The sequence below is a fragment of the Mustela nivalis genome (genome assembly GCF_964662115.1).
Source record: "Mustela nivalis genome assembly, chromosome: 4".
Lineage (NCBI taxonomy): Eukaryota > Metazoa > Chordata > Mammalia > Carnivora > Mustelidae > Mustela > Mustela nivalis.
In genome coordinates this window covers 62,611,285-62,637,095 of record NC_139023.1, presented here as the reverse complement: position 1 = coordinate 62,637,095, position 25,811 = coordinate 62,611,285, and the positions used below count along the sequence as shown (strand labels likewise).

Below are 25,811 nucleotides of genomic sequence, written 5' to 3'. Positions count from 1 at the left end.
ATAAAGCAAATGCTGGTTATACCCACACGTGTGCCGTATAAACGTCTGAGGGGGAATTCGACATTTTAAGAATGTTTTCCTCTAGGTGAAAAATTCTCGTTTTCCCCCTAACGAATAGATCACAGATTTCTAGTGTAAAATAATCATTATGATGAATAATAATAATATAAATTGTGATCGAGTTGGATGGAGCCTTGAATTGACAAGTTTGGTTGTATTCTGTGAGGAAAGTAAACACATCACCAACTTGGGATCCTTCCCATGAAAATAAACACATCACCGACTTGGGATCCTTCCCCTCCAATCTTTATGTTTCTAATTCAGTTTGAGCCTTTTGACTCAGAGGCACACTGCCCATCCCACCCAACCGCAAATAAGAACAAAGTTATAAGAAGGAATGTCCAAGAAATAGTTTTATTCTAACAAGAAACAACAATTGACTTAAACACAGCCAGGAAGTCCAGCATCTCTTGGGCTGCTTCCAGCTCTTGCCCCCTACTTCATGAATTCAGCCCGGCAAGAAATCTGACATGCTGCCCGGGTCACAGTGAAGAGAGGAGCAGCCCTGTGATTTCCTGGAGGGAACAGGACAGTGCCAATGGGGGACAGAGAGTGACAAGTGTGCAAGACAAGTAGACTTACGTGGGCAACATAACTGAGAAATAGGCTTGGTTTGAAGGAGGAAAATAATGATCGTTTCTTGTTTTTAAAATAAAAATATAAAACCACACCGTCCATTAAAACATCTCTTAATATACCCAGGAGACGATGTCGACAGCCCCAAGCATTGATTCCTGATGTAAAAAGTAAAAACCAGAAGTTGTTAAGAAAAAATAAAAACACACCTGAACTTTGAACAGGGATAGACAGAGTTCAAAGACTCCAGAAGAAAAGTTCAAGGGGTTCTAAACACCAAGCTTATTTCTATAGAAAGTGACCTGCCAAATGAGTGACATAGCAAAGTTTCTCCAGACGATGACAGTGATGCCCAAAAAATGTGGTTACCATTCAGTGAGCGGTGCATGCTGGGTACGCCATGCGCCGGATGCCATTGAGCCCTACAACAACCCTGCAAGGCTGGTTTTATCATCACCGCTTGAAAACAAGGAAATGACACATAAGTGATTGTGCAGTTTTGCCTAAGGTCTTCTGGTTAGTAAACAGCAGGGCTGGATTCTGGAGGAGACTGACTACATCTGAGCTCTGTCCCTGGTGCTACAGTTTCTCCTCATTCAGAGGCCGAGTGCTCCCCCAACAGGTCCTATGGCAGTCTGTTCCTTGTGTGAGTCCACTGTCCTTCTAGAGTGAACTTTCTAGTCACCCATACTTCTCTGTCAATACAGGACCACCTCATCAATGGCATTTGGGGACCCTCTTTAAGACAATGCTGAGGAGACCACTTCACACCCTTTGAAGGAAAAACACCTAGAAGGTGGATGGGGACTCAAAATTTGGCTGTAGGACTCAGTTTGGGGAGAAACTCTGATGGCACTTGATAGGAGCAACTGACGGTCAGTGACTTCACCTTCCGAAGGGCATCCCGGGGTAGGGTGTGGGGTGGGGTGGGGAGCTGCTGAAATTATAGGTGGGAGGCAGTCTTCTGTGATTAAGGGCAGACGTGTACCTGCAGCATTGAGACCCAGGGGACCAGGCTGGTGTGCAGGTCATGCCCTCTTCCAGGGTCAGAAAGACTGGCCTGGCAGAGAGGCAAGTGAATACACGTTAGGTTTTGCTCCAGGATTTGGGAACGGTGTTCCCATTGGACGGGCAGGAACAGAGATATTTATTTTGACACTGGGTTGCATTTTCAAAAGTACTGTGTGACAAGCCGTGATGGTCCAAACTGTAAAGTTGGGATGGTCTAATTGCTTTATGGGACAGGAGTACACTTCAGACACCAAGGTTGTATTTTGCCTGTGTAAACAATTTCAGAAACATCACAGGTTTTCCATGTCTGCTAACCATTTGGTTTTTCCCAATAACCTTGTAGTTTTAGGTGGGACAAAGAGCTGTTTTAACCCCTTTGGCAGATGCAGAAAACAGGCACAGGAAGGGCAAGGTTGTCCAAAGTCACTCAGAGAAGCAGTCAGGCACCTGGGACAGGAACCTGGCCTTCTCAGCTCAAGTTCAAGGCTGTCTCTCTGCATCTGATGTCATCAGGGGTGAGACAGGGGCCATTGTGGCACAGAGAGGGGCTTCCAGTGGGCAGGACAGAGATGTGTGCAGTCCCGTCAGGTGGCCGCAGGTGGTGGCTTAGCTGCTGCAGCCACGGGAGCAGGCGTGGGCCAGAATGTTGTTGTTGCGTCCGTCCTGGAGCTTGCCCTGGGTCTGGCTCCCAGCCCGGCCTTCTGTGTCCATGAGCTGGCCGCTCTGTCCCTGCTGCCTCCTCAGCCTGCAAACAAACATAGCACAGACCTGAGATGGTGACGTGGAGTAGAGAGGGCAGCGGGATGGCCCGCAGATGCATTTGTGCAAACAGGGCAACTGGGAAGTCCTCAGTCCGTACCTTCCCCGGGCCAGAGTGTGGTGCCCTAGAGCCATGCAGGCCTGGGGTCCAAGCCTGGGTCAGGTGCACTCCTGTGTTAAATACAGAGCCTCTGTTTCCCCATCTGTAAAATGGAGAAAATAATTCCTGCCTTATAACTCCCTGGGAAGTCTATAGATCATGCGTGTAATTCACAGTGTCAGTGTAGGTGATGAGTCCTATGCAGCATTCATTCATGTGTATGTATTGAACGTCCACTGATGTACCAGCTATCCTGCCAGGGAGCAGGGGAAATCCTGGCCAGCACAGTAGTCATCTTCTCTTTCCTCATGGAGCTTACTCTCTAAATGGGACAATGGACACTAATCAAACTGCCTGTCAAATAAATATCCGAACGGATGAGCGCCCAGCCTTACAAAATGGCCCATGACAGACTGTTAAGGGAGCATGATTTTAAAGATTGCATTTCTTCATAGCTGGCCTCCTGGTCACCCTCCACATGATCTAAGATGTCAACATCCTTCTCCTTGTGACCTGCAAGTTCAGGTTCATGCAGTATCCCACAGCTGTCACTGCGTGTATGGTGCAGGCAAAAAATAGAATGGAGACATTTAGGGAGGAAGAACATAGCTCTCTGTACTTGCTTCTCAGGCACCGTTGGTCAGGCTGCTAAATTCCAGGCCTTGGCTTCCCTATCTAAACCTGGGATTCTGCCATTCACTTGGAGGAAGCTAAGGGGATCAGAGAGAATGTGTGTAAATTATCTACTACAGGGCTGGAAATACTAAGATTGCCATCATTCTCCTTGTTCTGAAAGATGCACGTTTCAGCCTGAATTTACTTTTCACATTAGGAGGTTCTATCAAAGAGTGCAGACCTAATGCCTGACACAGGGCAGTATGGATGCCCCCCAGTGACTACAACACAGTCCATGGCCTTGACGGGTCACAGGACCTGTGTGTGTGAATGTGTGTGTATGTGTAGTGTTTGCAACAGTGTCAGCATATGAGTGAGTCTTTGGAGTTATGGCGAAGTAGCAGCAGCAACACAATATTTTGAAGACCATCAACTTGGTGGCCACTGCCTCCTACCCTTTGTCCACCTGCAGGGGCAAGGACCAGGTGTGCAGTCCTTCTGGCCCCGAGGCTTGTGGCTGTCCAGGTTAATACACCTGGGAAAGGAGGTTAGGGTTAACATCCATCGTCTTAGTGGAGGAGGGGTCAGCTCCCAGAGGGCAAGCTGGGATCCAGAGGACAAAGCAGGGGAGGCAGGGAAAGTCTAGTGCAAGGGGTGGGAGTAGTCGGACTTCCTGGGCAGGGCTGCTTGGGAAACTTTCTCCCTTATCTCTTCTCTGTCCTCCCCTCTACCCTGGGACACTCTTCCAGGCACCTCTGGAAAGAAAATCAGATCATAACTAGGGAAGACTTAAATGGTCAAAAAACTAAATGGAAAACACCTGTACTTCCAAAGTAGGACATCCTCTTTGGTTCACATTTGTAATGCCATATAATTCTCTGGGTGTATCACAAGGTAAAGGTGAATCCCATTAGGATTTCCTTTGAAATGCTCAAACATAGCACAGATGGCATTACTGTCTCTAGACTCTTGTACTTCTCTGACACAAAATATAGCTTCCAAAGTTGCATAATAAAGAGTGGAGCAGATGAGGAAGAGATGGATTTGGAAGTCTTGAGTAGGTCAGGAAAGGCTTCCTGCAGGAGGCAGCATTTAAGCTGAACTTTAAGGATTGGTATGGAATGGGGGTAGCATGAGGGAGGGACAGGGATTTGAAATGAAGGGACAGGAGTGAGGTGAGGCACAGAGAGTAGAGCAGAATATGGCAGCATGGGCCAGCATCCTTTCCTGAACTGATGGTTTAGACACTTTGGTAGAACTAGCAGTTTCAAAGTCCCATACATATTTTTTTGTGACCATGAGTACTACACCCTAGAGCATCAACTAAATGAGGTATGGGTCATCTCCTGGCAATCTATCATCAGATTCAGTGTGAACCAAGGTTGCTGAATGAAGAAAGAAGGACCTTTCTCTAAATTTCCATCCATCCACCTATAGCCTATGGAGCTGAAATTCTAACCCAGTTCTGGGAGGCATCAAAGGCAGCATTCTTCCTCCTTCCCTCTATATCTGTGCCCCCACTCACCCACCAACCATTCACCATCCATTATCCACCCACTCATCCATATGTTCATCCACCTACTTACCCGTCTGCCCATTCATCTACCCCATCCATCCATTCATCCATACACCCACTTATATCTGTCCACGCTACTGTCCTACTCCCAGCCCATCTATCCACTCTTCATTCACTTACCTATTTACCTCCCACCCACCTTTCATATATACACCCATCCATCTACCTCATCCATTCATCATTCACACATCCTCCACCCATCCACCTATTTTTGATCTAGCTCCTTATCTACCCAGTCACCTATCCATCCATATGTCCACTTCATCTATTCACTATACACCAATCTGTTGACCTCCTCACTCAGCCCCATTTCCCATCCACCCATCCACCCTTCAACTATCATCTATTCATTAGCTTCCGTTCTACCCACCATCCATCCATCCATCCATCCATCCATCCACCACCCTCCCAGCTTATCAATGTCTTTCCACCTTCCACCCATTCACCCACCCACCCATTCAGTACCCTCCCCTTCTACCAGCACTGCCTTTGGCTCACAGTGGAAGGGACTGCAGAGCAGGACACAGAGAAAACAGTGAACATTCACTGTGACAAAACTTCTGCTGGAAGGGAGTGGCATGGTATAGCACTAAGGGCCCAGGCTTAGAGCCAGGCTCTTTCTGTCCCTGGGTCTACCACTTACTAGCTATCAAACCCAGAGCTATCGTTCCCCCAGTTCCCTGCTCTTTCCACCAGCTCCTGTGCCATTCAATCCTGACCTGGAGGGAAGAGAGCATGGAATGATTTTTTCACGCTCTGAAGGAATTAGAAATGCTCATGTTGTTCAAATAGGAATCTGTGAACCAAGACAGAGATATGAAACCATTATGATTGTGGCTCTGAGAGCTCACTTCTGTGACAAGCCCACAGCTCAGTTATCTGTAACTCTGGAAGAAATGAAAAAGGATTTTGCATATCCTAGTAGTCTGCTGATGCAAATTGGCTGGTTATCTCCGCAATGGCAGGAACATTTAATTTTCTCAGGCAACGTATCAAATTAATTGTCAGCTTTGTGGCCAGGATTCCAAGTGACAGACATGAGTTCCATCAACCTCCTGAACTCTACCATCAGATGCCAGAAGGAAGCATTCTGAGATAGCAAACCTTGACCAAGGAGAGTAAGACACACATTAAAATTTGTAATAAATCTGGCTGGAGGCATTTTTTCAAAGGCATAGCATTTGAGAAGAGTAAAATAAAATGATTAACAATCAAAGTCATTTCAAATCAAGCTACTTCCCACACGCAGGATAGAGTGAGTCTGCTTAATACCAACATCCATCTGCTATGGACTTTCTATAGGTGAGGCCTGACCTCTGATGTGAGAGCCTGGTTTTCATGAATGTAGTCAGTATAAAGTGCTTTCACACCTATTCCTAGCATTCCACTGGCTCTCCCCATGTATGTTTCCTGGCGGTGTAGAAACATGAATGGAGGGGCAAAGTGGTGCAGTGGGAGAGTGCAGGGCTGGGAGTTAGGTCAGAGGCCCAGCCTCACCATCACTGGCCGAATGGCTGGGCACTCTTGACTTCAAGCCTCTCTCTCCTCACCTGTAACACAGGGATGGGAGAAGACGAACCACTGTGTGCTATCCGACTATCTGTTCCATAGCAGGTACTTTATAAAGGGCAACTATTTTTTTTAAAAAAAGATTCATGTATTTATTTGAGAGATAGTGCATGAGTTGGGGTGGGGAGGGTGTCAAACAGAGTGAGAAGCAGATTCCCTGCTGAGCAGAGTGCCTGACCCCGGGCTTGATCCCAGGACCCTGGGACCATGACCTGAGCCAGAGGCAGTTGCTTAACTGACAGAGCCACCCAGGCGAAGAGCAGCTATTTTTATGATGATGATCAGTGTGGGGTATTCCCCTTTTGCAGATGGGGAAACTGAGGATCAATAAGTAAAACTTAACTACCTGCAGTAGTTCTGATGAGTGACTCCCAGCAAGGAGTTCCCCAGAAATGGCTCTTCAGGCCACATCCTTGTTGGGGATGAGGTCAGAGCAGAAGAACTGGAGGAGCAGAGGGTGCTGAAATGGGATATACATGGGTTGGCTGAGGGTCAGGACCCAGACGTGGGTGAAGTAGGACAACAGGCTTAGCACAAGAGAATCCACTCCCCAGCATTTGTGGTGGGATGCAGAGGGGGCCTTAAGCCAGGGAAGACCAGGGCATGGAACTGGAGACTGGAACCAGGTCTCCCAATCCACTGTGTCTCTCATCTACAGTGTGTCTCTCATCCACTGGAAGAGGGCCACAGCATGGCATCTGTTATGTTTTCAGCACCCAGGCCAGCAACCAGCCTGCAGCAGGTACACAAACCGCAGATGCCAGAAGGATGGGTGGGCCAATAAAGGAATAAATGCCCACCCTTTATTAAGCAGGGTGCTTTCCCAGGTTGGCAGACTCTGTGTCAACACCCCAAGGGGGAGAAAAGGCCAGGTGTAATTAGATGAAGCAACAGGGTGTCCTAGCTGGACAAAAATTGGATTGCCATTTGCAAAACTAGTGAGTCATGGCCCTTGTGGGCAAAAATTTACATGAGTTAACATACATGGAGCTTTTTTTTTTTTTTTTCATTTCAAACTTTGCCGTTTTTTTTTTTTTTTTAACTTTTTATTTTTTATAAACATATATTTTTATCCCCAGGGGTACAGGTCTGTGAATCACCAGGTTTACACACTTCACAGCACTCACCAAAGCACATACCCTCCCCAATGTCCATAATCCCACCCCCTTCTCCCAAACCCCCTCCCCCCAGCAACCCTCAGTTTGTTTTGTGAGATTAAGAGTCACTTATGGTTTGTCTCCCTCCCAATCCCATCTTGTTTCATTTATTCTTCTCCTACCCACTTAAGCCTCCATGTTGCATCACCACTTCCTCATATCAGGGAGATCATATGATAGTTGTCTTTCTCTGCTTGACTTATTTCGCTAAGCATGATACGCTCTAGTTCCATCCATGTTGTCGCAAATGGCAAGATTTCATTTCTTTTGATGGCTGCATAGTATTCCATTGTGTATATATACCACATCTTCTTGATCCATTCATCTGTGGATGGACATCTAGGTTCTTTCCATAGTTTGGCTATTGTGGACATTGCTGCTATAAACATTCGGGTGCATGTGCCCCTTTGGATCACTACATTTGTATCTTTAGGGTAAATACCCAATAGTGCAATTGCTGGGTCATAGGGCAGTTCTATTTTCAACATTCTGAGGAACCTCCATGCTGTTTTCCAGAGTGGCTGCACCAGCTTGCATTCCCACCAACAGTGTAGGAGGGTTCCCCTTTCTCATGGAGCTTTTTCTTTTGTAGCTGAGGGAGTTGGGATAGGTTGTTACTCTCTCTCTCTCTGTGTGTGTGTGTGTATTAAAAAAATAAAGGCAAAACAATGTTTGACACAGTAATTAATGGATATGGTTTGATAATTTTGTATATAATGAATTATATGAACAAACACTTGTATAGGGCTGCTTATGTGGCAGAGGCTTTTAAGTAATTAACATGTGTTAACTCACTTATTCTAACAACCACCCTAGGAAGTAAGTATTTGCATCCTAGTTTGCAGATCAGGAGACTGAGGGGCTAGCGTGAGGTCCAAGGTCGCAAAGCTAGCTAGCAAGGATCAGTATTGAAAACAAGCCAGTCTGACTCCAGAGTCTGTGCTCTTAGCTATTATGTATACTGCTTCTCTGTGGTTCATGAAAACCAGAGTTGAAGTACAGGAAAGTTCTGGAAGCACACATGCCAAACTGAGCAGAGGTTATCCGGTTAGGGTTGGGAGGTGTCTACTGAAGTGTAGACTTGTGTGTGCACTGCAAGAATCCCTTTTCTAGCATCCCTAGAGGAGACCACTCTTAGCAAAACATTGCTGCCCACCCCCCTAAGACAGCCCTCTGCGTGGCAGATAGCTCAGAAGTGTAGAAACTCTTCTACTTAGAAATGAAACAGAAATATGCTTGTGACAGCTGCTCCCCTTTGGCCTTTAGTGTGTTTTCTAGAATAATTCTCTCTCTTCAGTTCTTTGAAGCCCCCTGGGCTGACCATCTCCCATTGTTCTTACCTTCACTCAGCCCTGCTTGGTGCCTGGGAATCTGACTTGGTGGGGAAGGGGGGCAGAGCTCTTAAGCCCTTGGCTTCAGCTTGTTTAGTCAATGGGGATCCCTGCAGAGATCAAGAAGAGCAAGGGGAATCAAGTTGGGGAATCTATTCCCCAGGACCTCCCTGCACAGTCTCCTTGAGCAGGGGGACACTGGAAGGTCACTATTCTAGCTGAGGTAGCCCTGTCCCCCAATGGTCTCCCTCTCCCCCCTCTTCCTGGCTTCCTTGAAGCCCCAGTCCACTGCACTATCCTGTGTGTGAGCAGTGGGACATGCAGAGGGCCTTTTCAACTAACATCTCCTTGGAGTATTTCCTCTGGGATTCTGACCGATGAAACACAAGACTGGAAAGGCTCTTCCTTAAGTAAAGACTCAGTATAACTGGCTGTTCTACTTTCAAACCTCATCACTTACTGGGAAGATCACCTTGTATGCAACTCTTATCTCACAAATTCAATAACATCCTTTGGCCAGAAGCATTAGAATTCTGTCTGTTTTATCTGCTGTAGCCAAAAGCAAATGTATTTGAGGGAGTCTTTGGATGGAGCCCGCTACACCGCGGGTATGATACAGCAAAATGTAGCGGATTATCTTACTATCCTCTCCTTCTCTCCCCCACTTTGCAAACAGATCTCGCTGGGGGAAAATGGAAGGGAATGCAGTCTCAGGTTTCTGAGTGATGGGTACTAAGAGGTATTGAGTGTGTTCTCCAACACCTTCTTGCTGAATGCCTATGTCCACCTTCTGGAGAATTAACAATGCCCCTAGTGAGGATGAGAAGGGATAGCAAAAGGATGAGCAACTGATGGTGGGTCACACAGCTCTTCAGACCCAAGCCCAGGCTTGAAAGGAGGACTTTCAAGGAGGACTTTCAAGACTTGAAAGGAGGATGGCTCTTTCTGCCATCCCAGCCACATGTCTCTTCCTGCATGCCTGCATGATCAGATTTCTCTCTAGATTTAGAGGTGAGGCTGATCTGTATCTGAGCTGAGTTTCAGGGGATACTTTCTGGGTCCTCAATGATTTGGGTGCACAAGAAAGTCATGCATGGGCAGCCTTGTGGATGGGCAGTCACTAATGGTGTTTACCAGTTGGATCTGCCGTTTTCCCGGCAGTCGGCAGGAGCTCACTTCCAGGCTCCTGGGGCTAGGCAGGCTGTGTGCCCAATTTTGGCCAAGGAGGTTGAGTAGAAATGCTACCAACAGGCTGGAGCAGGGCTGATGCTAGACCCTCTCAAAGTGTCTTTCCTCTGTCACTGTGATGCTCCAGAAATGCTGTTTCAGGCTGGGTTCTGGAGTGAGGAGGATGATGGTGATGTGGGAGCAGCAAACCCCCACCCACTTCATGACCTGCTATAGACATATAGCATGAGTAAGAAACAAATCTTTGTTGTTGTAAGCCCCTGAGATTGGGGAATTGATCTGGGTGTAGGATCTGGAGGTCCAGACACTGGTCTGTTGGTGAATAATGGCATCAGTGCAGTTCAGAGCTGTGGAGTTCCTGTAGGGAAACCCTGTGTCTTCAGACAAGAATGAACTCTTTGACAGTTGAGGGGCCTGGGCTCAGGGTCCACTTTGGGGCTGCTCACCTCTCTGCTTGGGCAGCCAGCCCTGTCTGTCCCCCTACCCTCCCTGCCCGCATCCATGTATGGTTACCATGTTTCACCTGCCCAGAAGAGGTCAGATGGGAAGCCAAGTGGGACCACCTGCTTCTTCTTTATTAGTCTTCCCTAGACTTCAGTATCTGTCATGCCCCCCTTTTATTTCCTCTCCTGGACTCAATTAACCCTACACTATCAATTCCCCTCAGTGGAGAGCATTGCCATTATCTTGCCTTTGTGGTTCTGGGTTCAGACAGCAGCTGCCACCTTTAATAGACCTCACCTTCCTGGTCCTTTCCATTGATTGGGTAAGGCAAGAGCTTGACCCAAGCAGTACCAATCAGAGTCCCCCTCTGATGGCCAGATCAGATTGGTCCAGGAGATATCACCTGACCCAAGCTGGGCCAATCAGAGCCATTCCCTGAGATACTAGAATTTGAGATCTGGAAAACCTTCCCCTTCGCATCCTCTTTCATCTCCTTTCTTGAGTTGGGTGGTAGAGCTGGGAGACTATGGCACTCTCTGTGTCTTCCACTGTGTGGAAAGGACTGGTTTACAGTAAAAGAAAAGGACTTCAAAGTGCAGAGAAACAGAAGTTGCCAAGAGAAGGAAGGAGTGAGTCCTGGCCTGGGTCCCAGTGACCTTGGAGTCCCCATGCACCCCAGCCCTCCCTGTGGCCACAGAAGCCCCCCAGTGAATCCTGTTTTACCTAGGCCATTAGCTTTTTCTCTCCATCCGTTGCAGCCATGACAGTTCAGGGAAGGCAACATTTATGCTGGTATCTGTCTCTGTGACCTTCCGGTGCCACAGTATTTTCAGGTGAGGCAATGAGACATATGTGGATAATTATTAAATTTATTAAAATATCACTCATTTATTTTTGTGTCAAATGTGCATCCTTTCGAAATCACTAATTTTTATTTATTTTGCGCTATTTGTAAAATAACTTTTCTGCGACTAATAGGTATACTTAAAATTTTGGTTAAAATTTGGGAGGAATCCAGGGTTCATGGCTGCCAGTTGTGGAAACTCAATTAGTCCCTGGAAGGTGTGTGTGTTTCTCAGGGGTGCCTGATGAAGTACCAGCTTCTGGGTGAAATGTATTCTCTCGAAGTTCTGGAGGCCAGAAGTCTGCAATTCAAGGTGTCAGCGGAGCTCTGGGGGAAAATCCTTCCTTGTCTCTTCCAGCTTCCAGGGGTTGTCAGTAATCCTGGCCACACCCTGGACTGTGGCTGCATCACTCCAGTCTTTGCCTCTGTCTTCAATGTCCCTCTCCTTATTGAGACCCTAGTGATTGGATTTATGGTCCACTCTCATCCGGTTCAACATCATCTTAACTTGATCACTTCTGCAAAGACCTCTATTCAAATACAGTATGGGGGGGGTGCGCAGTCCAGGAGTTCATTATATCCCTCTAAGGGACACAGTGCAACCCACAAAGTAGGCATTTCAGGCAAAGAATCTGAGGCTTTTTCATAAGAAGCCTCGGAGAGGGCCGGAGCTAGATTAAGTGGAGGAAATCAACATTAAGGATCCTAAGAGAAGTTGCCAGTTACCCTTAAGCACTTATTTCAGACCATCTTACTGTTTATACTCCTTTTTTTTTTAAACATACATTCTAGGCAATGCTCTCCCTTGCTTCACTTGGGTATTTTAATAAAAAATTAAAGGCGAGAGCCAGAGTAGTATAGTGGAAACCTATGTGGGTCCCCAGGTATATAAAACACGGACTGCTGACCTCAGGCAAATGACTACTTCTCTCTAGATGTCTGCATTTACAAATCAAGGTTGTGGTGAGGATTAATTTTAGATAAAATGTAAATGCATGGCATATAACAGGTTTGCAACATGCACACACAGTGATAGTATTATTTCATTTAACTGGCTGGTAATGATATTTGTAGATGTAATGGAGAGAAAATTAGACCAGGACTAAAACAACAGCATTTACTTCAAAGCAGACCATTAGATCCTACTTATAATTTTCAAACTCCTACACAGTCCTATTTCATAAAGGATTTAATAAGGCCTCTAAGCACTCCCTTACAAAATAAGGTACCTCTGTCTTACTAAAGAGAACTGATTGAAGGGGAAAAAAGACAGGAATTTAAATAATCTAAGCCTGAGCAGACCAGTGACAGCATTGTACTCCTAATACAAATAGGGTCTTATGGACGCAGGGCTATTTGTCAGGGACCGCATGTCACCCCTTAACCCACTGGAAACCTGCCATGCTATATTTTCCTGGGTCTTCCACTGGCTGGGAGGAACATGTCAAGATCAGGAGCCCCCCTTTTTTTAAATTATTATTTTTTATTATGTTATGTTAGTCACCATATGGTATATCATCAGTTTTTGATGAAGTGTTCCAAGATTCATTGTTTACACCCAGTGTTCCATGCAATATGTCCCCTCCTTAATACCCACCACTAGGTTAACCTATTTCCCCCAAAGCCCTCAGTTTGTTTCTCAGAGTCCATAGTCTCTCATGGTTTAGCTCCCCCTCCTATATCCTCCAATTCACTTTTCCTTTCTTTTTCCTAAAGTCCTCCATGTTATTCCTTATGCTCCACAAGTAAGTGAAGCCATATGATAATTGACTTTCTCTGCTTGACTTAGCTCACTGAGCATAATCTCCCCCAGTCCCATCCATGTTGATGCAAAAGTTGGGTATTCATCCTTTCTGATGGCTGAGTAATATTCCATTGTACATATGGACCATATCTCCATTCATCTGCTAAAGGGCATCTCAGCTCTTTCCACAGTTTGGCTATCATGGACATTGCTGCTATAAACATTGGGGTACAGATGGCCCTACTTTTCACTACACCTGTATCTTTGGAGTAAATGCCCAGTAGTGCAATTACTAGGTCATAGGGTAGCTCTATTTTCAATTTCTTGAGGAGCCTCCACACTGTTTTCCAAAGTGGCTGCACCAGCTTGCATTCCAACCAACAGTGTAAGAAGGAGCCCCTTTTCAACCAGGCTTCAGTCCCCCTTGATGGAACTGGCAGAGGGCCTTGACTCTTGAGTTTTCATGGAACTCTCAAGTTTTCATGGAACTATCACGATTCTGCAATCCAAGCACCCGCGAGGCCATCTTCATACGTGGCTGAAATTCCTCCTGCTGTTCCAGGTCACTGAGCTGATTTTCCCTGGCCATTTTCTTGGGCTTTGGAAAGGCACCATCTTCCTTGCAGAGCAGTGATCCCAGAAATCCTGGCCTTCCCTAACACAGTCACTTGGGCTCTTCCCCTCCGCCACAGTGGGCAGTAAAGCTTCGAGACCTTCTGAGATTCAGAGAGGCCACTATAGTCCCAGTTAGGCTTTTATCAGTTTCCCTAACTGTGAAATGGGAGGAGAAATCCTATGAATAGAACCGTGATGAGAATGGAATGAGCAGATGGCTGTAAGGTGCTCCCCTTACTCCAGAGTTTAGAATAGAGTTGCTCTCAATTGTTTGTTGGCTCCCTTTCCTGTCTATCCTCACCTATAAATGACGTTTGGACCATATGATCAGAATCTCAAAGACTGGAGAGAACCTAAATATGCTGGCCTTGTTTCAGAAGGCAGGGTCCTTGACTTTCACCTCTTTCTAGCAATGGGGCCAAGGAATGTGCCAGCAGCGCAGGTCCCTCATTTGCAGATTAATCTGAAAGATGCAGGTAGAACCCTTTTCTTCCTTCCCCATGGGTTGCTGAAGAAACAAGAGGGACATTAAAGGACTCTGCAAATGGCACAAACCTTGTATAGTCAAAGATCACTGATACCCAAGCCAGTCCAGGGTATGATGTTGAGCCCAAGGCCAGAGAGGCTGGGCCTACCCCTGACCCCTGCTCAGGCACTGAGGGCAGCAGGACCAGGGCCTGCCCCATTCATCCACTTTCCGAGCTTGAAATGAATCATACTTTCATGCTTCTTGACCTCCATCCCCCCAGTGGCTCCAGGCCACAACAGAGGGTCCCTATCTTACTCCCAGGGTCTTCCAGGGAGGCAACCTGCGCAGATGAGGTCACAACACATTTTGATTGTTCATCCTTCTGATGCCTTAGTCCAGGCATCCCACTCTGGTCCCCAGCTGAACCTGGTGGTAACTTGATGCTCTTGTGCTGTCTCAGGATAGGTAAGGAGGACAGACTGCTGTCATGTGAATGCATACCATCTTATACCTATAACACCTGGGTTCACTGACAGGCAATATCTATACAGCTCATGGAAATCCCTTGTTCAACATCAAATGTATGGGGCAAGAGGCCGTTTTGCATTTTGAGTTAGTGCCTGGGCCCTGGAACCTGATTCTCTCTATGGAACCCCAGCCCTGCCACCTCTTAGCCAGGTGCCCTCAATCTGCCCTTCTTCACCTATAATGGGGTGGGGGAGGAGTAAAAGTACCTGCTCACAGGATGGATGGACATATTGCATTGAATAGACTAGATGCCCAAATAAGAGTGTGCCCTCATGGCCATCTGTTCCGTGAGAGCCACTGCCCCACCTGGATGTCCTGGAGAGACGCCCTGAAGACACCACTTGCAGAAGTACCCCCTCCCTTCAGGTCCTGAAGCTCATGCTACCCGAGTGTGGTAACCTGTACTACCTGAGTGCGCTAACCCTGTGAGAACAGGGGAGCTTGGGGGTGCCTGGGTGGCTCAGTGAGTTAAAGCCTCTGCCTTCGGGTCAGGTCACGACCTCAGGGTCCTGGGATCAAGCCCTGTGTCACGCTCTCTGCTCAGCAAGGAGCCTGCTTCCCCCCACCCCCTGTTCCCTCACCCCCGCCTGCCTCTCCACCTACTTGTAATATCTTAAAAAAAAAAAAAGAAAAGAAAAGAATAGACAAGAAAAGAAAAAGAACAGGGGGGCTTGTTCCCAGCTGTGTCTCCCTGTATTGGACCCTGAGTAAACACGTGCTGAACAGCTGGATGAAAGCACATGCAGCAGAAGAATCCCAGAATCTAAGAGATGGGAGATTAGATCCCAAGTCCTTTATATTCCAGTTCAGAGCTGCAGACGCTGGGAATCTTAGTAATAACGCACCTCAGGAAGTGTGGAAAGGAAGGATCAAAGCAGTGACTCTTCACCAGGGTGACGGGAACATCGGGCAATGTCTGGGGTCAGTTTGGGTCGTCGCAATGATAGAGGGGATGCCAGTATCTATGGGTAGAGGTCACAGATGCTGGTAAACATACGATGCACAGGACGGTCCCCGCATCAAAACACTGATGTCAGTCGTCATCAAATGACAATGGAACTGAGGCTAAGAAATCCAGGTTAAAGAAATGGGATCTCAAACCATAGAATCATATACCGATGTTGCTTATTATTATTAATAGTATTATTAAGTATGACAAATGTAGCATTTAATTTTTAAATATAACATTCTCAGAGCCTCCAAATGTTGCTTTAATGTGATTTTAAGTCTGTTGGTTTCTTTAGGAGATGACATGGACAGAAAATCTAGCTCCTGAAACTCCTCTCTCACCAGGGCCTCCTGATTCTGGAAAACTCTGTCACAGGCTATTGAAAAGACCTTTTGGAAAAACTGCACTCATCTCTTAAAATAGGAGGACAGGACCCACAGTGTGTTTCTCAAGTTAATGGGAGCCTCAGCTGCCAAGGTTTTAAGTCCCTGGCCTGGTCCCGGGAAGTAGACATTCTATCTGGCCTGGTAGCCTTCTGTCTGTTGAGACCAGAAACCAGCAATAAGCTTTGTTTCTAGAAAATTAGGCAGTGCTCATTTTAATTTTGCTCTCGTTTAGAACGTGAGGTCCAGAGAGGTTAGACCCAGGGCATGTCCTCCGCGTCTCAACAGTGGTCCATGTACATCTGCACCCCAGCATGTCCCCTGCCACCTGTGAGCCTCCTGAGGGCACCGGTCCTACTAGATCTGCTTCCGTGTCTCAGGGTCCAATCTGAGAAGATAGCTTCCTGGTAATGGACTGAATGAGAATCTCCTACTGGAGCTGGGATGGCTGATGCCTGTTGGCATTCCCCGGGTACCGCACGCTGAGGACGACTTCCTCATTGCATGGGGGAAAGGGACACTTTTCTCTGCTGCAGAGCTCATTCTCGCTGAGGGTCTTACAGAGGCCAAGTAACCATGCAGGCGTGAGGCCCTTCAGAGCATGCTTAAGCCCTCGAGGGGTCAAAGCTGCAGGTCCCTATCCCACAGCAAGGGAGACGGAAGGCTGGAAAGTGCAGTTTTAGATAGGGTTTCCTGTGACCTGCTCAAAACCCGCTGGAAGAGGCCCCATTTGGGCACACTTGATTTCTCTCAGCAGAAGATCTTAAACCATGGGGTGTCCAAACGACCCCAAGAGTGGGTTAAGATGCAGATCACCAGGACTGCTAGCTAACCAGCCAGTTTCTGGCTCAGAGTACGTGGTACCATTTCGTTCGGCAGCTATAACTTATCACCACCATCTGGGGGGTGGGGCTCACAACAGCAGAATTGTATTGTCTCTTGATTCTGGAGGCCAGAAGTCTGAACTCAAGGTGGTGGCCGGGTTGCTTCCTCCTGGAGGCTGAGGCAGAATCTGGTCCAAGCCACTCTCCCAGCTTCTGGTGGCTGCTGGCCATCCCTGGCATTCCTGCCTCCATATCATTGTGGCTTTGGAGGCATATTGGAGGAGGGATGATGGCCCTCTCCTCCAATAGGACCTCATCTTAACTAATCACGTCTGCAACAACCCTATGGAGAAGGAAAGCCGACAGCCACTGGAGGCCACCTGGGGCCACATGACCCCAGCAAGCATGAAGGCGAGTCCAGCTCAGCATCTTGTCATCCCCTCCCCAGTCAGGCCACCGGTCACCGGCAGATGTGGTAGGAAGATTACGTTCCCATGGCTCATGTACCGACATGGCAGATGCTGCCACCACAGGGGACAAACAAGTCCGACTTTTTTCCTTGGTTTAAAAGGGAAACTCTTGGCTTTGGGGAAACCACCTCTTGAATGGAGCCCTCACAGACATGTACAGATGAGAAACTGCAGCAGGGAGGGCTGTGGTGGGTGTGACGTGGCTCACTGGCCACGTTCACTGTGGAGCGGAAAGAACTTGGATGTGGAGAGGTCAATGTGGTGCTCAGACAGCATCCTGGTGGGATGTAGCCAGGCCCACCATAGGGATCCTTGCATATGGAAGGTGCGAGCTAGCCTACCAGCATTTGGGGGCCCTGGGCGTGTGGGGGTCAGTTCAGGGAGGGATGCAAGACCAGAACCACAGGTCTGACCCCATGCCCACAGCGCCCCCCCACAGCCGTCATCTCTCCTGTCTCCTGCCTCTTCTGCCCATGCCAGTCTTGGGTGCCCCTGTCTGGGAAACAACTCCCCTCTCTTTCTTTCTTTCTTTCTTTTGCCAACTCCTGTTATCTGTGCCAGCCTCACTTCTAATCCATGACCACAAATCTCTAAGGAGGCCTTCCCAAGGCAGGGCAATCCTACTATGTTTCCCTGATCAGTTGACTTTTCCATGTGAGAAAGAACATCTTATTGGTTGAAGTCACCTTACAGTGGTGTTCCTGCTAAATGGAGCCAGAGGCGAGCCCTCAGTGACACAAGGAGGAAGATCTCATTTTCATTTAGAAGGAAATAATTTGGATTCTTTGGATTCCAAATGAGGCGTCTTCGGGCACATGGCACAGAGTGACACGCCACCATTGCCTGCTTGGGTCTGTCACTGCTCAGGTGTTCCACAGGCTCGAGTCTGCTAGCAGGTCCTCTCTGAGGACCGCTCCATCCAGGCCTGAAGGGAGGACGGGTCCAGAACATGGCTGCCTGAGCCCATGGTCCAGGGTTCCCAAGCTGGTTTGAACAGAAGAACCTGCTGCCAGGTTTCTAGACTGGGGAGGGACCGTGAGCCTCAGAGCTGGCAGGACAGCAGGGAAATGACGGTGAGCTCTGAAATCACCCCCATGTCTGCTGCCATCTTCCCCAGGTCTGAGGGACTGCGGTCATGGAGGCCTTTCCTGTTCTGCAGGACAGAACATGGGCACCAGACAGACCTTGTCCTGCAGGGGCAAGGCTGCTGCTCTGGCCTGGTGTGTGTGTGGGCGGGACTGATCTGGGCACCCCCAGTTAGAGAGCTGTCACCACCCAGGACAAATGATAGGCCTGTCCCAGTGCCTCATGGGGAGTGGGGCCCTGCCCTGTCCAGCAGCCCACTGGCTGGAACCCAAACAACACTGAGCAGGGTCCCTCACCTTCCACCACCACCCGCCCCCATGCATGCTCTCCAAAGTCAAACTTCTTCACTGGCTGCTGTGTCTACATTTTGTTTCTCTGTATACTGTACTTTTGTACTCTGTGTACCACCTCTGGCCCTCCATGCCGTTCCCCTTCCCGCCCCTTAGGACCCAGCCAGGCACAGTGCCTTGGGAAGCTTCCCTGACACCCAGGCTGAGCTCGGCACACTGCTGCCTGGGCTGCCGTGTTTCCCGTGGCAGACATTCCCTCTGCTGCAGCACAGACCCGGTGACGGCACAGGGCTCCCACTGGGACTTACCCATCTGGCTCTCTTGGAAGGCCGGAAGCATATCTGAGAGGCCCTGCGAGCCCAAGGACCCATTCAGTGTCCATCATATGGAACAGTCTGCTGTAGGTCCTGCCTTCGGCGCCCACCCCATAAGCCCAGCCCTGCCTGAGTCCTGCTCTCGTTAATCAGCCCCACTTGGATAAGCCACTGACAATCATCCTTCTGGGACCCAGCCTGGGCCTCCTGCTTCCTTTGCTGACCGACCCCTGCATAGGCAGTCATGTGGCCAGCTCCGACCCCGCCCGAGCCCCTCCTAACCTGATGTTGTCCCAGCGCCTGCCAGCCTGGGATGCCAGAGTCCCTGCATGGCCAGCCCACGCCATCTCACCCCCTTAAATAATAGCAAGAATAGCAAATCTTTTCATGAAGACTCTGACCTTGGGTGGCATGGTATCCCCAGCCTCATTCAATCTTGCAACAACCCCACTGCAAGTGAGGGATTTCCGTTCTGTCAATGCTGAAAATGCGGCTCAGTGAAGTGAGCCATCCCATCCCACACGGTCACACTCAGTCTGGCAGGGGTGGACCCTGGGCGGTTTCTATCCGGACCTCGGGCACCGAGCCCTCTGTGAGCCTGCCCTGCTACATTAGCATCCCCGTGCGCTGGCCTGGTCCTGCCATGGCTACTCCATGTCACCTGAAGACCCTGAGGGCCAGGGAGCTGAAGTTAGCCCCTGGCTCGCATGGCGGAGGCAGGATCACAGCATGGGGCCGCCTGCCGCTTCCTTTCCTGCACCATGGCTGTCTTCGCCAGGGGGCCAGGGACCACCATTCTCCCAGGAAGACCTGCTGCCATCTGGTCAGGGGTGGGGAGCTCTGTACAGCAGGTGCTGGTGGAGGACTTACTTCTCTCTGTTGAATATGATGAATTCCTTCCGTACGGTCTCCAGGCATTGCTGGAGGTGTCCATTCTGCCAAAGAGCAGAGAGGCAAACGTAAATGATGGAGTACCCTCCAGGGGGGCATGATGGAGGAGTGATGATGAACAAAGCTGGACCTAAATGGGACTGCAGCCGCTTGGGGCCAGGGGTGAGCTACATGGCTGGTCCAGCCCTGATGGTATGGGTGGCTGTAAGGGGAGCCTGGCAGATGAAGATGTTTCCCACAATTTTAAGCCATTAAATCAAACTTAAAAGTCATGTTGGAATGGAACATGGGTTGAAAATCATGAAGTTGGTTTCCTGATTGCTGGAATATTCATTTGGCCCAATTAAGAAGTGAGATGGGTTGGGGAGGAGAATGTCAAGACAACCTTGCAAAGGTGCTCGTCCTCTTCAAGAACAGATGCTGAGGACAAGTGCTCTGTGACACATGTCCCAGAGGCTGCCTGAATGCCAGATGGACACCAGAGCCCCGTCCACCCTCAGGCACCCTTGTCAGCACACACGCAGGTGTCTCCAGGCCAGCTCTAGTTTTAAAGGCTACACAAATGTTTACATTTCTTTTAAACTTAGGAGAAAAAAAAAAAGAACCTTTAACATCAAAAGCTATCTTCATCTTCATATCAATGTGGTTGTAAAATAGAATTTTAAATCTTTTTAAGGGGAAACAGGGAATTGTGAGTTAATCATGCCCCTTAAAAAGATGTGTTAAGGGGCATTTGGTTGGCTCCATCCTTTAAGTGTCCGGCGCTTGGTCTGGGCTGAGGTCATCATCTCACAGGTTGTGGGATTGAGCCCTGAGTCCAGCTCCCTGGTGAGCAAGGAGTCTGCTCTGCATCAGAGTCTTTCTCCCTCTCCCTTCCCCACTGCTCCTCCCCACCAGCACTCTCTCTCCCCATCTCTCTAAAATAAATAAATAAAATCATAAAACAAACAAACAAACAACCAGACGTGTTGAAGTCCCAAGCCTTCCTAATGGTGAATGGGACCTTATCTGGAAACAGGGTCTTTGAAGTCCTACTAGAGAAGGATGGGCCCCCAACCAATAGCTGGTGTCCTTAGAAGAATGCTGTGCGAAGGTCCAAGGACACAGACGGGAGAGCACCACCGGAAAGGAGGCGTGTAGGGGAGAAAGCAGCTGCAAGCCAAGGAAGGGGCCAATGACCGCTAGCCCCACCGGAAGGGGGAGAAAGAGGAAAGGACCCTCCCCGCAGCCTTTGGAGAGAGTGGTGCTCTGCCCATACCTGCATCTTGAACTCTGGCCTTCAGAATTGTGACAGAATGCATTCTGGTGGCTTGAACTCTCCGTGGGACCCACAAAAGTTGCCTCCCCACCCCAACCTTGGGTGACTCCATAGCACAGTCTTTCCAGAGGGCACCCAGGACTGTCCAGTATGGCGTGGTGACCACCCCCCCACCCCCCCACCCCCCGCCGCATGGCAGGCTTTCTTCCACTCTGCTCAGAAACACAGGAGGCTCCTGCACTAGGACTCACAGCCACGTGAGTGGCACAGATGGACATACATGTGCACCTGCAGCGGGTCTCGTGCTGTAAAACCACACCTTCGATTGAGCCACTTTATTGACTGCAAATGAAGGTGTGCGGAGAGGCCAAGGGATATGCCTCCACCTGCCTAAAGAGCAGCCTCGCTCCTTCCCATTCTCTGGCGTCTAGGCCTCCTCCCCTCCTGGGGTCCACTCCTGAGACCCCGCTCACCAGAGGACAGCCGTCCTTCGTGCCGTCTTTGGACCTGTTCTTCGCCAACCTCTTCTTCTTCTTGTGAAGCGGCTTGGATTCGAGGATCATTTCTTCAAGTTCAAATGTGGGATCACAATTCAGTCTCCCTTTCTGAAAGCAAGTGGAGAGGCAGACTCGGTCTGTCTTGGTTCCACCCATCCTTGGACATGCCTTCATTCATTCATTCATTCATTCAACACATTAATGATTAACTGCTACAGTGGGGTACCCAGCTAACGTGTTGTTGTTGTTTTTTTTCCCTGTGAGGAGAAGCAACACATTCACATTCTTGCTGCAGACCTCGCTCATTCATCCCTGAATCCCCCCCCCCGCCCCCAACACCGCTGTTAACAACCAGGGGGCTCCTCAGTCTTCTTCCTGGGAAGGGTCACTTTGCCGGTCTGAGTTCAGTTACCCAGTGTGAATTACTCACTTATTTTATCACACACATAATTGAAGGTTATGACTCTTTTTTCTATAACTCTCATTTTTAATAATTCAAAATGCCATTTCTGACCATAATACACCCAGTTCCTCATGCTGGCTGCCTCAGCCCTCAGCTGGAGCAGGCTGGGCTCCACCCACTTTGGTCAGGAGGAATTTTGTCTCCCTGACTTCTGGACTCTGGATCCAAGTTGCCAGGTGGCCGTGGATCACCAGTCCCTTCTGGCAATACAGCCTCGTGGTTATGCCATCCACAGTCTTGAGGTCCATGGGAACCTCTTCCAAAGAGCTGGTCCAAGTCTTTACTGGACTGATTTATCTGCCATCCATTCATTCATTCACTCACTCCCTCACTCACTCACTCACTCATTCCAATACAGACTCTGGATATAGACTTCCTGAGGTCAATTTCTCACTGAGCAATCATGGGCAAGTTACTCAATCTGAGAACACTACCTACGAGAACAACTTCTTGTAGGTAGTATTTGTAAAGTTTGTATGAGATAATGCATGTGGAATTTCAGAATAACGTCTGGCTTGCAGAACACTCAGTCCCATTACACCATGATCATTAACCTGTTTATATCTGTGTGACAATCACACATCCAGAACTTCTAGTGCCTCCAAGCTCCATCCGTTGTTCTGGGGTCTTTCTCAGGCAGAGGCCAGCCCCAGCTACATGGGCTCTGGCCTCCAGAAGGGGGGGATGGCAGATGCCCTGTACCAGAATGGCATTCACTCACTCCCTCACTCACTCACTCACTCATTCCAATACAGAATACATTAACTGCTCACATAGATCTACGTACCTGTCCAGTGCAGGACCAGAGAGGCTGCGATTCACTCCAGGTAAGGAGGTGGGGGGCTGGCCCGGGGCATATTCCATCAGAAGCAATGCTAAAGTTTGCCTCCCTTCCAGAAGGCAGTTACCAAGACCCTCAAATGGATCAGTCACTGGGTTTGAAGCTGTCTCGAAGGAGGGACAGGAGATGCCAGGGGACAAGGAGAGGAAGGGCATCCCCAGTGGAGGAAGCAGCATGTGTGCAGGTACACGGCTAAGAAACAACGTGGACAGAGGGCAGTCGCTTAGTATGGCTGAAGCAGGGGTCCCCTGCTCATGTTTGTGTGGAAGTGTGCATGAGTGTGAGTGTGCACGTGAGGATGCGAAAGTGTATTTGGGTGGGCTTGGGGGAGAGCAGCAGGTGCGGGCTACCAAAGGCTGATGGACATAACATCTGTTGGCCCCAAGGGTCACCCAGGCATACAGCCTTGGGGAAGGCTCAGCCCTGGCCACCGGGAGACTGTTTTAGGCAATCTGTGTTCCATACAAAGGACTGTGTGGAGATCCCTGGGTTTCATCTCCCATAGCCTGAGAGGAGCAGAAGAGGACCATCAAGGAGGCTAGAATATTTCTCTGGCATATCCAGAGCATGCGTCCTGGGGGAAGCCAAGAAAGGGAGTCCAGAACTCCAGCAAGCTTATTCATTAAAACAGACATTACCAGGGTGGTATTTAATGAGGGATCACTGAGTACCAGGTCCTGCTCTGAGTCTTTGGAGGCCTTTTGGCATTTATTCTTCCCAAGCTCTGTGGGAGGGGGGTGGTCTCTCCTGTCTCCCCAGTCCAGGTGAAGAAGCCCTCCTGGAGCACACCTGAGGTCACAGAGGCGGGAGTGAACCCAAGTCTCTATGGCCTGGGCCCCCCGGAGTGGGACAGCCTGCAGTCCCCTCCAGGACTCAGCTCTGGGTCTCTATAGGTGCCTTTGTATGTTGATTGGCTTGTTGTTTGTACAAAATTCCTAGCCCACTGGTTGTCAACAGGGGCAGCTGTCCCCAGGGGTGCTTGGCAATGTCTGGAGACGGTTTTGGCTGTCACAGCCGGGGAGGGCTACTAACACACTGTGGGCAGAGTTTAGGGATATGGCTGAACAGTCTCTGATGGGCAGGTCAGGCCCCCACTGAAGAATCATCTGGCTCTAACGTCAAGTGACTGTAGCATGGTTGAGGAGGCCTGCTCTCGTTCGTAATCTCCCTGACAACGGGCGCCAAGACTGTTTTCTTTACAGGGCTTAACCTCGAGTCTCACGCAGTGCCTGCGCATGTAGGCACTCCATGAGGCCACGCCGGCTGTGTTCCTGGGCGTGTGGATGAATGTGTGGGTGGATGCACACAGTAGGTGTGATTCTCCCCCCCAAGTGCCTGGACCTGTGCACACAGTGGGTGTGATTCAATAAAAGAAGGGAGGCACTGTGCCCACAAAAACCTACAAGGAGAGAAGCCTCCCAGGTGGAATCTTGGAAATAAGGTCCAAATATACACTCAGTCTTGGCATAATGGGAGCCCTTTGGGGGCTCCTGCGGCCATGGCCAGCAGAGGCCTCCCTAGCCAGCTTAAGGCTTTTCCTCTAGAGCAGGGCAAGGGACCCTGCAGAGGGATGGCATGCCACTGGACGAGACCCCCACTTACATTAGGCACAAAGCCGGGCGTCAGTGCCTTCTCGAACACTGCATCCCAGTTCATGTCGGACAAGTAGGGCGCACTCTGAACGTCACCGAGGCTGGACAGGCGGCTCTCTGGATCCTTGGTCAGGAGCTGCGGGCAGACGGCAAACATGCTTGCACGAGCCAGGTGTCCCGCTGACGTCAACGGGGACCCTGAAGGTAGAAATCTAGCAAAAATGAAGGTGCCCCTGCTTTTATGCTCCATTAATGCTGTGCTCTGGGTTGCCATTGTCAGAAGTGTCCCCAATACTCATCCCTTTGTCACCAGAGAGGAACCCAGAGCGCAGGCTGCTTCCAGATGGTCACCCGGAAAGGAGCTCTGTGGCAGGACCTGGATTTTCAGCCACTGCGCTGTCCTTGGGGACTAGTGCCTGTGACATGCCACTCTCGCTGATGTCTGCAGAGGCTTCTAATTAAATATAAAAAGAATTAGCCACCTCATCTTGAGACTGTCAGCCTGGTAACGGATGTTCGAAAGTGTAATAAAATTTATCCCTGGACAGCTTTGTGGTGACTTCTGTGGCCTGACAGAGTGGCCTCATTTGTAGCCAAGGGTATAATTTTTAACTTCTCCATAAATAGAATTTCTGCAAATACAGGACGGGGCAGTATAAAAAGCAGCCACAGAGTCCCACCTTGTACCCAAATGAGGCTTTCGGCTTTTCAAATACATACTGGCTTGTCTAACATGAAGAACAGCTGGGTGAACGGGAGAGACAGGGACCCTTGACCCGGGCCTGCTACCCCTCCCTGTCTACCCCCTTCCCTACCCCAGCTGCAAGGTCTCAGGCAGGCTGCTGCAGGGTGTGTACCTGTTCCCTCCTCCAGAACAGGAAGGGCAAAGGCAACTCTTCTATTTCCAGTGCGTGATTAAGATGGGACCCAAAGGGATTGGTGAGGACCTGGCCAATGCTAAGGGGTGTGTGGCATCCAGGTGCCAACAGGTGGGAGCTAGAAGTCAGAGCCCCCCTGGAAGTTTGCTCCCTGCCCCTCAGCCCCCAACACTGCAGAAATCTCCCTGATATGCCCAGTAAGCGGGCTGTGGTCATGCCATGTGAGGACACCTGGCAAGGTCCTATCTGCTGGTCTTGGCAGCCTCCTCCTAGGGGCTGCCCCAAAGTACCAGGTGCAGGTTTAAACAGAGATCACACTCCAGTGCCCCATGGGAGTTCCCTGCTCTGACAAGCGGTTATCCAGGTGGTTTAGGCACTGGCACGTGCATAGGGCATCCTGGTGGTTGTAGTTGGCAGTGGGTTCTAAGGACCCCTGACTTCTAAGAATCAAGTACTGACTCTCATGGACAGCGGTGTAGGGAAGAAGAG

General features: G+C 49.3%; 1 protein-coding gene across 4 annotated transcripts in view; it reads right to left on the bottom strand.

The window, feature by feature from the left end:
- Positions 1 to 395: 395 nt before the first annotated feature.
- Positions 396 to 25,811, bottom strand: part of STK32B (serine/threonine kinase 32B) — a 416,842-nt gene continuing 391,426 nt past the window's right edge. For 3 of the 4 annotated variants that reach the window (XM_082727482.1, XM_082727483.1, XM_082727484.1), the window contains 4 exons: positions 24,455 to 24,580; positions 21,525 to 21,656; positions 19,773 to 19,837; positions 396 to 2,392 (listed from right to left, as the gene is read on the bottom strand). In XM_082727482.1, the coding sequence (XP_082583608.1) occupies positions 2,254 to 2,392; positions 19,773 to 19,837; positions 21,525 to 21,656; positions 24,455 to 24,580 (462 nt within the window). In that variant the 3' untranslated portion in view covers positions 396 to 2,253. Of the gene's footprint in view, positions 2,393 to 8,836; positions 8,865 to 19,772; positions 19,838 to 21,524; positions 21,657 to 24,454; positions 24,581 to 25,811 lie in introns of those variants that run through there. The other variant, XM_082727485.1, reaches the window with a different exon arrangement.